We start from the raw sequence: 13,400 nt of genomic DNA, 5'->3' as shown, positions 1-13,400 counted from the left end.
TTAGAACATAATTAAACACAACACGTAATGCTTTTAGACAGTATTGTCTTACTTAGTTTTGTGTGCTTGCATGGTCTACTCTAGATTATGACAGATACAGTGAAGGACCCGGGAATTAAGAGGTGCTGTCTGGTGCCCAACCGGCTGACTGACCTGCAGAGTCTGAGTGATGGTTTGGAGCGCTGCCAGAAGAGTCTCAACGACTACCTGGATTCCAAACGTAACGCCTTCCCTCGCTTCTTCTTCATCTCCGACGACGAGCTGCTCAGCATCCTGGGTAGCAGCGACCCTGTCTGCGTCCAGGAGCACATAATAAAGGTACTGTAGCATGTCACTACAGGCCAGAGATGGTTCTCTTCAGGTGATCAAAGGTGTAGTCATCTTTGTGGCTTTTGTTTCCTCAAGTGTGTGGGGTTAACGTTGCCTTTTCTCTCCCTTTTTCCTCCCACCCAGATGTATGACAACATAGCGTCTCTGCGGTTTGACGTGGGGGGTAACGGGGAGACGGTGGCTGGGGCCCTGGTGTCTGCGGAGGGAGAGGTGATGGACCTGAAGCGGCCGGTGCCAGCCGAGGGCCGGGTGGAGGACTGGATGACTGGAGTACTGCTGGAGATGAGGAGGACCAACAGACTCATCACCAAGGAAGCCATCTTCCGCTACTGTGAAGACAGGGGCAGGTTAGTGTGTTTCAGAAACACACGGACCTACTCCTGTCTTCAAAGTAAAACTTTGTATGTGTGTAAGATGCCAGTGAAATATTCAGCAGCACCAGTCCATAGTGTGTGTTTCCCTCAGGATTGACTGGATGTTGCTGTACCAGGGGATGGTGGTGCTGGCTGGGAACCAGGTGTGGTGGACCTGGGAGGTGGAGGACGTCTTCCAGAAGGTGAAGAAGGGAGACAAGCAAGCGCTGAAGAACTACGCTAAGAAGATGCACCAGCAAATAGACGAGCTGGTGACACGCATCACTCAGCCCATGAAGAAGAACGACCGAAGCAAGATCAACACTGTCCTCATCATCGATGTCCATGCCAGGGACATTGTGGACAACTTTGTCCGGGACAGGTAGGGAACAACATAGTGCTTTGTTATTATACTTACTGTACTGCATGCAGTGACATATGACTTCAGATGAAAACTAGATGATGTTTCTCCTCATTTCTCTCTCATGCAGTATAATGGACGCCCGTGAGTTTGAGTGGGAGAGCCAGCTGAGGTTCTACTGGGACCGGGAGCCCGATGATCTGTTTGTGCGCCAGTGCAGCGCTGCTTTCTCCTATGGTTATGAGTACATGGGACTGAATGGTCGTCTGGTCATCACCCCTCTGACTGACCGCATCTACCTCACCCTCACACAAGTACAATACCTGAACCTCAGAAAGCTTTGTCAGTCTGTATTTATACACTGTTGAATGATGGAGGTGAATGATTTTGTCTAACTGTAACTACCACTGTGTTTGTGCTTGCCTCAGGCCCTGTCCATGTACCTGGGTGGAGCCCCCGCGGGGCCGGCTGGAACGGGGAAGACAGAGTCCACCAAGGACCTGGCCAAGGCTCTGGGCCTCCTGTGTGTGGTCACCAACTGTGGAGAGGGCATGGACTACATGGTAAAGCCCCTCACACCAAAATTAAAGCTTTATTTCCTCTATTGTAGTCCACATGAATAGTTTCTTTATTTACCTTGTGTATTCATTTATCATGCTTCTCCTCTCCTCTGTCTTCCCCCTCCTCTGTGTCCAGGCTGTGGGGAAGATCTTGTCTGGCCTGGCCCAGTGTGGTGCCTGGGGCTGCTTTGATGAGTTCAACCGCATCGATGCCTCTGTGCTGTCTGTCATCTCCTCCCAGATCCAGACCATCCGCAACGCTCTCATCCTGCACCTCAAGAGGTTCCATGTAAGTTATTAGATGTCTGGACACTACCTGGACAGTTCTGGATTGGGAGAGGGTAATACTAAAACCTTACAATTTGAGGAGGTAAACACAAAAGCTTGCTACAGAACATTATTGCAAGGTAAGTTTTGGGATGTTTTTTATTTTACCCCCAAATGTCGTGGTATCCAATTGTTAGTAGCTACTATCTTGTCTCATCGCTACAACTCCCGTACGGGCTCGGGAATGACGAAAGTTGAAAGTTGTGCGTCCTCCGATATACAACCCAACCAAGCCGCACTACTTCTTAACACAGCGCGCATCCAACCCAATGTGTCGGAGGAAACACCGTGCACCTGGCAACCTTGGTTAGCGTGCACTGCACCCGGCCCGCCACAGGAGTCGCTGGTGCGCGATGAGACAAGGATATCCCTACCGGCCAATCCCTCCCTAACCCGAACGACGCTAGGCCAATTGTGCGTCGCCCCACGGACCTCCCGGTCGCGGCCGGTTACGACAGAGCCTGGGCGCGAACCCAGAGTCTCTGGTGGCACAGCTGGCGCTGTAATGCAGCGCCCTTAACCACTGTGCCACCCGGGAGACCAGTTTTGGAATGTTTTCGCTCAAAACTGTTGGTGACATTGACTCAGGACGATTTTAACTCAGTACTCTATGTGTTTTGGGTGTCAGTTTGAAGGCCAGGAGATCAGCATGGACGACCGCATGGGCATCTTCATTACTATGAACCCTGGCTACGCTGGACGCACAGAGCTGCCTGAGTCAGTCAAAGCCCTGTTCAGACCCGTGGTCGTCATCGTCCCTGACCTGCAGATGATCTGTGAGATCATGCTCTTCTCAGAGGGATTCCTCTTGGCTAAGGTGAGCAGCACATCCTCTCATCAACACACACAAAAACACACGTACAATATTATAGATAAGTGTTGTCTGACATTGTTAGACGCACATTCACTCAGTTAGTCATCTTCCTTTGAATGTAGATTCTGGCCAAGAAGATGACGGTGCTGTACAAGCTGGCCAGGGAGCAGCTGTCTAAGCAATTCCACTATGACTTTGGCCTGCGGGCTCTGAAATCTGTGTTAGTGATGGCTGGAGAACTGAAGAGAGGCTCACCAGACCTCAATGAGGTAAAGACCTGTGAAATTATGCAAAGTCCACTGTGATACGATTCCTATGTGTTGTACTTATAGTAAGGAGACAAAGAGAGCATTTATAATTTTCTGGAAGTTTGGGGTGGTTTTATTTCATTGACTTCTTTGACAATCTCTCTCTTTCTCTATCCCTCTGTCTTTTTTCATTCTCTCTCCCGTACAGCACCGTCATCTTCGTGGCCAGAATCTACATTCAAAGGAAGATGACTAACTGAGTGAGTGTGCGTCTCCTTCCTCACCTACTCCTCACCCTCTCTCTCCATTTTTCTCTCTCAGGATGTGGTGTTGATGCGTGCCCTGCGGGACATGAACCTGCCTAAGTTTGTGTTTGAGGATGTGCCTCTGTTCCTGGGGCTGATCTCAGACCTGTTCCCGGGGCTTGACTGCCCCCGTGTGTGCTACCCCAGCTTCAATGATGCTGTGGAGCAGACCCTGATGGAGAACAAATACCTCATCCTGTCCAACCAGGTGCCCTGGCTACTCTTCTCTGTCTAAACTTTAAATCTCAGGGCATAGGCAACTTTGTGAAAATGTCCATCCGCATTGAAAGATGACTAATTATTATTTCTACACATGAAGTGAAGATGTTGATAAGTCCCTGTTTCTAATGCTGAGTGTCTGTGGTGTTCAGGTGGACAAGGTGGTGCAGATGTATGAGACCATGATGACCAGACACACCACTATGGTGGTGGGCCCCACAGGTGGAGGCAAGTCAGTGGTCATCAGCACTCTGTGCCAGGCCCAGACCAGGTCAGTGCCTCTCAGACCATTGTGACAGCTGGCATCACAACAGCCTTGCTTCTCAAAGCGTTCAACAGAGAGCGTTTTTAGGAATAGTAGCTCTCATAATTGTGGTTGTTTTCATGCCTACAGGTTAGGCTTGGTGACCAAGCTTTACTGCCTGAACCCTAAAGCCATGAGTGTCATCGAGGTGTACGGCATTCTGGACCCTGTCACCCGTGACTGGACTGATGGGATACTGTCCAACATCTTCAGAGACATCAATAAGCCCACTGACAAGAAGGAGAGGAGGTAAGACCATGTCACTGCCATTCCCTTGTAGAGTTCAACCTGAAGTTTCTAGGTATTTTGTTGTATCCAATGCTACACTCTAGACCCAAACTGTTATAGATCTATATCCATCCTGCCCTGCCTTTCTAAAATCTTCAAAAGCCAAGTTAACAAACAGATCACCGACCATTTCGAATCCCACCCTACCTTCTCCACTATGCAATCTGGTTTCCGAGCTGGTCATGGGTGGACATCAGCCATGCTCAAGGTCCTAAACGATATCATCGACCGCCTTCGATAAAAGACAGTACTGTGCAGCCGTCTTCATCGACCTGGCCAAGGCTTTCGACTCTGTCAATCACTGCATTCTTATCGGCAGACTCAATAGCATTGGCTTCTCAAATGACTGCATCTCCTGATTCAGCAACTACTTCTCAGATAGAGTTCAGTGTGTCAAATCGGAGAGCCTGTTGTCCGGACCTCTGGCAATCTCTATGGGTGTGCCACAGGGTTCAATTCTCGAGCCGACTCTTTTCTCTGTATATATCAATGATGTCGCTCTTGCTGCTGGCGATTCTCTGATCCACCTCTACGCAGACGATACCATTCTGTATACCTCTGGCCCTTCTTTGGACACCGTGCTAACAAACCTCCAAACGAGCTTCAATGCCATACAACACTCCTTCCGAGACCTCCAACTGCTTTTAAATGCAAGTAAAACTAAGTGCATGCTCTTCAACCGATTGCTGTCCTTACCCTCCCACCCTACTAGGATCACTACTCTGGACGGTTCTTACTTAGAATATGTGGACAACTACAAATACCTAGGTGTCTGGTTAGACTGTAAACTCTCCTTCCAGTCTCACATTAAGCATCTCCAATCCAAAATAAAATCTAGAATCTGCTTCCTATTTTGCAACACAGCCTCCTTCACTCATGCTGCCAAACATACCCTCATAAAACTGACTATCCTACCGATCCTTGACTTCGACGATGTCATTTACGAAATAGCCTCCAACACGCTACTCAGCAAACTGGATGTAGTCTATCACAGTGCCATCCGTTTTGTCACCAAAGCCCCATATACTACCCACCACTGAGACCTGTATGCTCTCGTTGGCTCGCCCTCACTACATACTCGTCGCCAAACTCCAGGTCATCTATAAGTCTATGCTAGGTAAAGCCCCGCCTTATCTCAGCTCACTGGTCACCATAGCAATACCCACCCTTAGCACGCGCTCCAGCAGGTATATTTCACTGGTCACCCCCAAAGCCAACACTTCCTTTGGCTGCCTTTCCTTCCAGTTCTCTGCTGCCAGTGACTGGAACAAATTGCACAAAAAAAATCACTAAAGCTGGTGTCTTATATCTCCCTCTAACTTTAAGCATCAGCTGTCTGAGCAGCACTGTACCTGTACACAGCCAATCTGTAAATAGCACACCCGACTACCTCATCTCCATATTGTTCTTATCCTCTTGCTCTTTTTCACCCCAGTATCTCTACTTGCACATCATCATCTGCACATCTATCACTCCAGTGTTAATGATAAATTGTAATTATTTTGCCTCCATGGTGTAACGCGGTTCTTCCATTGAAGGAGAGGCGGACCAAAACGCAGCGTGGTTATTATTCATGGTTCTTTAATAAAGAAACTATACATGAATAGACTAACAAAACCAAGAAATGTGAAAAACCAAAATAGCCCTATCTGGTGCAAACACAGAAACAGGAACAATCACCCACAAACCCCAACACCAAACAGGCTACCTAAATATGGTTCCCAATCAGAGACAATGACTAACACCTGCCTCTGATTGAGGACAATATCAGGCCAAACACAGAAACAGACAAACTAGACACACAACATAGAATGCCCACTCAGATCACACCCTGACCAAACAAAACATAGAAACATACAAAGCAAACTATAGTCAGGGTGTGACACATGGCCTATTTATTGCCTTACATCCCTACTCTTCTACATTTACACACACTGTACATAGACATTTCTATTGTGTTAATGACTGTACGTTTGTTTCTGTGTAGCTCTGTGTTGTTGTTTTTGTCGCACTGCTTTGCTTTATCTTGGTCAGGTCACAGTTGTAAATGAGAACTTGTTCTCAAATGGCCTACCTGGTTAAATAAAGGTGAAATACATTTTTTATAAAATATATATAAATACAGTGCCTTCGGAAACAATTCAGACCCCTTGACGTTTTCCAGATTTTATTATGTGACAGACAGACAACCTTATTTTAAATTGATTAAATAAATAACAATTCCTCAGCAATCTACACACAATACCCCATATTGACGAAGCAAAAAACAGTTTTTATAAATTTCTGCAAATGTATTAATAATAAAAAGCAGAAATACCTTATTTACATGCTATGAGACTCGAAATTGAGCTCAGGTGCTCAGGTGCTGGTTTTCCATTGATCATCCTTGAGATGTTTCTACAACTTGATCAGTGTCCACCTGTGGTAAATTCAATTGATTGGATATGATTTGGAAGGCACACACCTGTCTATATACGTTCCCACAGTTGACAGTGCATGTCAGATTAAAAACCAAGCCATGAGGACAAAGGAATTATCCGTAGTGCTCAGAGACAGGATTATGTCGAGGCACAGATCTGGGGAAGGGTACCAAAAATTTCTGCAACATTGAAAGTCCCCAAGAACACAGTGGCCTCCATCATTCTTAAATGGAAGAAGTTTGGAACCACCAAGACTCTTCCTAGAGCTGGCCACCCGGCCAAACTGAGAAATCAGGGGAGAAGGGCCTGGGTCAGGGAGGTGACCGAGAACCCGCTGGCTACTCTGACAGAGCCCTAGAGTTCCTCTGTGGAGATGGGAGAACCTTCCAGAAGGACAACCATCTCTGCTGCACTCCACCAATCAGGCCTTTATGGTAGTGGCCTAATGGAAGCCACTCTTTAGTAAAAGGCACATGACAGCCTGCTTGGAGTTTGCCAAAAGACACCTAAAAACTCTCAGAACATGAGAAACAAGATTCTCTGGTCTGATAAAACAAAGATTGAAGTCTTTGGGCTGAATGTCTAGCATCACATCTGGAGGAAACGTGGCTCCATCCCTACAGTGAAGCACGGTGGTGGCAGCATCATGCTGTGGGGATGTTTTTCCGCAGCAGGGACTGGAAGACTAGTCAAGATTGAGGCAAAGATGAACGGAACAAAGTACAGAGAGATCCTTGATGAAAACCTGCTCCAGAGCCCACAGGACCTCAGACTGGGGCGAAGATTCACCTTCCAACAGGACAATGAGTCTAAGCACACAGCCAAAACAACGCAGGAGTGGCTTTGGAACAACTCCCCGAATGTCCTTGAGTGGCCAAGACAGAGCACAGACTTGAGCCCAATCGAACATCTCTGAAGAGACCTGAAAATAGCTGTCCAGCAATGCTCCCCATCCAACCTGACAGAGCTTGAGAGGATCTGCCGAGAAGAATGGGAGAAATTCCCCAAATACAGGTGTACCAAGCTTATAGCGTCATACCCAAGAACACTCGAGGCTGTAATCGCTGCCAAAGTTGCTTCAACAAAGTACTGAGTAAAGGATCTGAATACTTATGTAAATGTGATATTTCCATTTTTTTTTAATAAATTACCAAACATTTCAAAACTGTTTTTGCTTTGTCATTATGGGTTATTGTGTGTCAATACTTTCCAAATGCACTGTGTATATACAGTACCAGTCAAAAGTTTGGTTACACCTACTCATTCCAGGGTTTTTCTTAATTTTAGCTGTTTTCTACAATGTAGAATAATAGTGAAGACACTAACACTATGAAATAACACATATGGAATCATGTAGTAACCAAAAAAATGTTAAACAAATCCAAATATATTTTAAATTTGAGATTCTTCAAAGTAGCCACCCTTTGCCTTGATGACAGCTTTGTGCACGCTTGGCATTCTCACAACCAGCTTCATGAGGTAATCACCTGGAATGCATTTCAGTTCACTTCTTGACGCTACCCATCCCTGTCGCGGGATCATTTTCGTCAGCAACCACTGAATAGCATAGCGCAACAGTCAAATAATTACTAAAAAATATTCATATTCATGAAATCACAAGTGCAATATTGCAAAACACAGCTTAGCCTTTTGTTAATCCACCTGTCGTCTCAGATTTTGAAATTATGCTTTACAGCGAAAGCAATCCAAGCGTTTGTAAGTTTATCGATAGCCTAGCATAGCATTATGTACACTTAGCATCAGGAAGCTTGGTCACAAAATCAGAAAAGCAATCAAATTAACCATTTACCTTTGATCTTAGGATGTTTTCACTCACGAGACTCCCAGTTACACAACAAATGTTCCTTTTGTTCCATAAAGATTATCTTTATACGCAAAATACCAACATTTGTTTGTCGCGTTATATTCAGAAATCCACAGGAAAGAGCGGTCACGACAACGCAGATGGAAATTCCAAATAGTCTTCATAATGTTCACAGAAACATGTCAAACGTTTGTTATAATCATTCCACACATAGTTTTTAAAATATATATTCGATAATATATCAACCGGATGTGTGTAGGTTTTTCAATAACAGCGGGAGGAACAATGGCGGCTTTACTCTGTAGAGCAAAAACTCACTCTGAGAGCCCCCACCTATCCACTTACGCGATGTGATCTTTCACGCTCATTTTTCAAAATAAAAGCCTGAGACCATGTCTAAAGACTGTTGACACCTTACGGAAGCCGCAGGAAAGGAAAAAAAAAGGAATCTGGTTGATATCCCTTTAAATGGAGGATAGGCATGCATAGGAACAGAAGGGTTTCAAAATAAGAGGCACTTCCTGATTGGATTTTCCTCAGGGTTTCGCCTGCAATATCAGTTCTGTTATACTCACAGACAATATTTTGACAGTTTTGGAAACTTTAGAGTGTTTTCTATCCTAATCTGTCAATTATATGCATATTCTAGCATCTGGTCCTGAGAAATAGGCTGTTTACTTTGGGAACGTTATTTTTCCAAACATAAAAATAATGCCCCCTAGCTTCAAGAGGTTATTAACCTTATTAACCTGTGCCTTGTTAATTTGTGGAATTTCTTTCCTTTTTAATGCAAGAAACGAAGACCCAAAGTTACCTCTGCTGCAGAGGATAAGTTCATTAGAGATACCAACCTCAGAAATTGCAGCCCAAATAAATGCTTCACAGATTTCAAGTAACAGTCACATCTTCACATCAACTGTTCAGAGGAGACTGCGTGAATCAGGCCTTCATGGTCGAATTGCTGCAAAGAAACCACTACTGAAGGACACCAATAAGAAGAAGAGACTTGCTTCGACCAAGAAACTACGAGCAATGGACATTAGACCGATGGAAATCTGTCCTTTGGTCTGATGTGTCCAAATTTGAGTTTTTGGTTCCAACCCTGTGTCTTTGTGAGATGCAGAGTAGGTAAACGGATGATCTCTGCATGTGTATGGTAAACGGATGATCTCTGTGAAGCATGGAGGAGTAGGTGTGATGTTGTGGGGGTGCTTTGCTGGTGACACTGTTATTTATTTAGAATTCGAGGCACACTTAACCAGCATGGCTACCACAGTATTCTGCAGCGATACGCCATTCCATCTGGTTTGCGCTTAGTGGGACCATCATTCGTTTTTCAACAGGACAATGACCCAAAACACACCTGCAGGCCGTGTAAGGGCTACTTGACCAAGAAGGAGAGTGATGGAATTCTGCATCAGATGACCTGGCCTCCGCAATCAACCGACCTGGTTTGGGATGGACCTCAGAGTGAAGGAAAAGCAGGAAACAAGTGCTCAGCATATGTGGGAACTCCTTCAAGATGATTGAAAAAGCATTCCAGGTGACTACCTCATGAAGCTGGTTGAGAGAATGCCAAGCGTGTTAAAAGCTATCATCAAGGCAAAGGGTGGCTACTTTGAAGAATCTCAAATATAAACTGTCTTATGATTATTTTTTTGTTTACTACATGATTCCATATGTTATTTCATCGTTTTAATGTCTTCACTATTATTCTACAGAATATATATTATTTTACACTAATACAATTGCTCTATTTTCATGTCATCTGACCATAGCACCAGTTCTAATCCAAGTGCCAATGCCATTTAGCAAACTCCAGGCGTTTACATTTGTTGGAGAACATGCAAATAGAGCTCTTTGGCCACGCACACCAGTAAGGAAATAAGGATGCACAAGCAGAAAAGAACCGAATACTATTACCTACTGTAAAATATAGTGTTTTATCTTTAATTTTATGGTGCTATTTTGCATCCACTGGTCCTGGGGTCCTTATTAATGTTTATGGCAGTATGAACTTTACCCAGTACCTAGATAAAAACCTGGTTGCCTCTGCCAGTAGGCTGAAACTTGTCCGCAAGTGGATCGTGCAGCAAGACAATAACCCCAAGCACACATCAAAATCCACATATAAGTGATTAATTGACCACAAAATCAGCATTTTGCAATGGCTATCTCAGTCTCTGGACTTGAACCCCTTTGAAAACTTGTGGTTTGAATTGAAGAGGGTAGTCCTAAAGCGCAGACAATGGATATCTAGGGTCGGAAAATATTATTTATGGAGGAATGGTCTGAGATCCCTCCCAATGTGTTCTCCAATCTCATAAAGCATGTTAGAAAAAGGTTCAGTGCCGTTATCCTTGCAAGGTGAGGTATGGAAAGGTATTGAATAATTGCCAATCATTTTGACCCCTATCTTCTTGAGAAAAAAATCTTACTTGTTAAACAAAATCTCTTTTTCTTAGCAATTGTATTAGTATAAGATAATATGATTTCCTTTTTTTTAGCATTCAATAAAGCACATTATTTGTATTATTTATTTCATGTGGTATTTTTTGTTCATCTTTATCAAGGGTGGCAATAATTTGGAACCTGACTGTATATCTCTTGTTGCCACATGAACTCTTACCTACAGGTACATCCTGTTTGATGGGGATGTGGATGCTCTGTGGGTGGAGAACATGAACTCAGTAATGGATGATAACAAGCTGCTCACCCTGGCCAATGGAGAGAGGATACGCCTGCAGAACCACTGTGCTATGCTATTTGAGGTTTGTCACTAATATCACTATAGTCTCCTCAGACCACACCTTACTTACTTGGAATAGTTTACCCAAATTACAAAATGACACACGTTTGTGGCGCAAATCCCATTCAAGTCATGGGACCCATGTTAGCATTTTTCACACATCATGTTCAAATCATCTATAAGTGACTTTGTTGAGCTTCACAATCAATTTTAGATACTTGTGAAAAATGTGGACGTGATGCGCAAAAACAATTATATCGGTCCCATGACTTGAAGGGGATTTGTGCAACATTCTAAAATGTTAGCATGTGGAAACTAAATGAAAGCATGATTTTTTTGTCATACCTTGTCCATAGACTGCTTACAGGGTGAAGAAGTCAATGTGTCATTTTGTAATTTGGGTGAACTATCACTTGAAGAATTTCTCAATGTGAATGGTAAATACATTTGTCCATCATGTGTTGTAGGTTGGAGATCTGCAGTATGCCTCCCCTGCTACAGTTTCTCGCTGTGGGATGGTGTTTGTGGACCCCAAAAATCTTCGCTATACTCCTTACTGGCAGAAATGGGTCAGTAACAGACCTCCAAAGGTAAGGAACATGACACAGTAAAATGCATAAAGGTTTTATCCTTTCAGCTTTATCAAAATTGATGTTGAAATGTCTCATCTTGCATTTGCTTGTCTTTTCCTGGACAGGAACAACCACACATGGAGAAGCTGTTTGTAAAGTACGTGCCCAGCACTATCGACATGATAGTGGAGGGTATTGTTGACGGCAAACAGGTGGAGAAACTGAAGACCATCGTCCCTCAGACAGATCTCAACATGGTTGGTACAGCTTGGCCTTCATGAGTGTTATAACATGAGTGTTATAACATGTTGCAAATTATATTTACCCAAATTGAATCTCATGAACAGGTATGCAGTATTTCCTGCAACAATATCAGTTTCTGTATCACCTACCTAATATTGGATCCAGCAAACTTCTTACCCTACACTTCTAGTTCTATAGTCAATTTTCATGATGCCTGTCCATAACCCCTCTGTCTGTCTGTCCATCCGTCCGCCCGCCCGTCCGCCCATCTGTCTGACGTGTCCAGGTGACGCAGTTGTCCATGATGCTGGATGCCCTGCTGGAGACAGAGGTCTATGATGCTGACGTTCTGGAGTGTTTCTTCCTGGAGGCACTGTATTGCTCTCTGGGGGCATGCCTACTGGACAACGGAAGGGCCAAATTTGATGACTTTGTAAAGAAACTATCCAGCTTGACCACTGGTCATGATGAGAAGGCTCTTGTTGGACCTGGAGAGATTCCAGGTGAGAGAGGCACCATCCAAGCCATGGCTCAAATACAGTCATACTTCAATTTGTATTCAGCTATTAGATACCCAAAACGACAAGTTATTCATAAAATGAATGGCTGGGATGTCCGTTCACACAGGTTACCTGCCTACTCTGTACGATTTCCATTTTGATGGGACCAAGAAGAAGTGGGTTACCTGGAGCTCCCTGGTCACCAAATACGTCCACAGCCCTGATGTGAAGTTCATCGATATCCTGGGTAAAGCATCAATGCATGTGTGCTCAGCAAAAAACAAATAAATAAGTAATCCACTGGATTCCTACAGATACCAAATGTTTCCAACCTCCCCTCTTTCTCCCTCCTCTCTCTCCATATATTTCTCTCAATTTCTATCTCCATCTTTCTCTCTCTTACAGTCCCTACTGTGGACACCACGCGAGCCAGTTGGCTACTGGAGCAGATGGTGAAGATCAAGAGGCCTGTAGTTCTGGTGGGAGAGTCTGGCACCTCCAAGACAGCCACTACTCAGAATTTCCTGAAGAATCTCAACATGGACACTACTGTGAGTTTACAACAGGATGTCACAGAGACACAGACAGAGCCCATGACACTGAAATGGTAACCTATTCCCTATTCCTTATATAGTGCACTACTTTTGAGGCAGGGCCCATTTAGGATGAACACCATGTGTATTAACTGTGTTTAATGTTGCTTCTTTGTGTCTCCAGATGATGCTGACCATCAACTTCTCATCACGGACCACCTCCATGGACCTCCAGAGGAACCTTGAGGCCAGCGTGGAGAAGAGAACCAAGGAGATATACGGCCCTCCCATGGGCAAAAGACTGCTGGTCTTTATGGATGACCTCAACATGCCCAGGGTAGGTACATGCGTGCTCTTCTCTAGCGCCCCATTACCCTCTCTTCCATCCCTCAACCTTCATCCTTTACATGTGTGTCTGTATTAATGTAGGTTAGTGTGTTTGGTTGTCT

The 13,400-nt window shown here is 44.5% G+C and overlaps 1 protein-coding gene across 1 annotated transcript in view; it reads left to right on the top strand.

The window, feature by feature from the left end:
- dnah10 (dynein axonemal heavy chain 10) overlaps window positions 1-13,400 on the top strand; it is a 55,088-nt gene that overhangs the window by 22,654 nt on the left and 19,034 nt on the right. The window contains exons 29-46 of the mRNA XM_042320630.1: window positions 85-318; window positions 454-677; window positions 796-1,065; window positions 1,175-1,358; window positions 1,473-1,607; window positions 1,741-1,893; window positions 2,560-2,748; window positions 2,868-3,014; window positions 3,315-3,506; window positions 3,670-3,788; window positions 3,912-4,070; window positions 10,990-11,125; window positions 11,571-11,693; window positions 11,801-11,932; window positions 12,205-12,421; window positions 12,546-12,665; window positions 12,824-12,969; window positions 13,136-13,288. Coding sequence (XP_042176564.1) covers window positions 85-318; window positions 454-677; window positions 796-1,065; window positions 1,175-1,358; window positions 1,473-1,607; window positions 1,741-1,893; window positions 2,560-2,748; window positions 2,868-3,014; window positions 3,315-3,506; window positions 3,670-3,788; window positions 3,912-4,070; window positions 10,990-11,125; window positions 11,571-11,693; window positions 11,801-11,932; window positions 12,205-12,421; window positions 12,546-12,665; window positions 12,824-12,969; window positions 13,136-13,288 — 3,033 coding nt within the window. The remainder of the gene's footprint in view (window positions 1-84; window positions 319-453; window positions 678-795; window positions 1,066-1,174; window positions 1,359-1,472; window positions 1,608-1,740; window positions 1,894-2,559; window positions 2,749-2,867; window positions 3,015-3,314; window positions 3,507-3,669; window positions 3,789-3,911; window positions 4,071-10,989; window positions 11,126-11,570; window positions 11,694-11,800; window positions 11,933-12,204; window positions 12,422-12,545; window positions 12,666-12,823; window positions 12,970-13,135; window positions 13,289-13,400) is intronic.

This window comes from Oncorhynchus tshawytscha, linkage group LG04 (genome assembly GCF_018296145.1).
Source record: "Oncorhynchus tshawytscha isolate Ot180627B linkage group LG04, Otsh_v2.0, whole genome shotgun sequence".
Taxonomy (NCBI): domain Eukaryota; kingdom Metazoa; phylum Chordata; class Actinopteri; order Salmoniformes; family Salmonidae; genus Oncorhynchus; species Oncorhynchus tshawytscha.
Note: the sequence above shows the minus strand (reverse complement) of the source record. Positions and strands in the feature narration are given on the sequence as shown.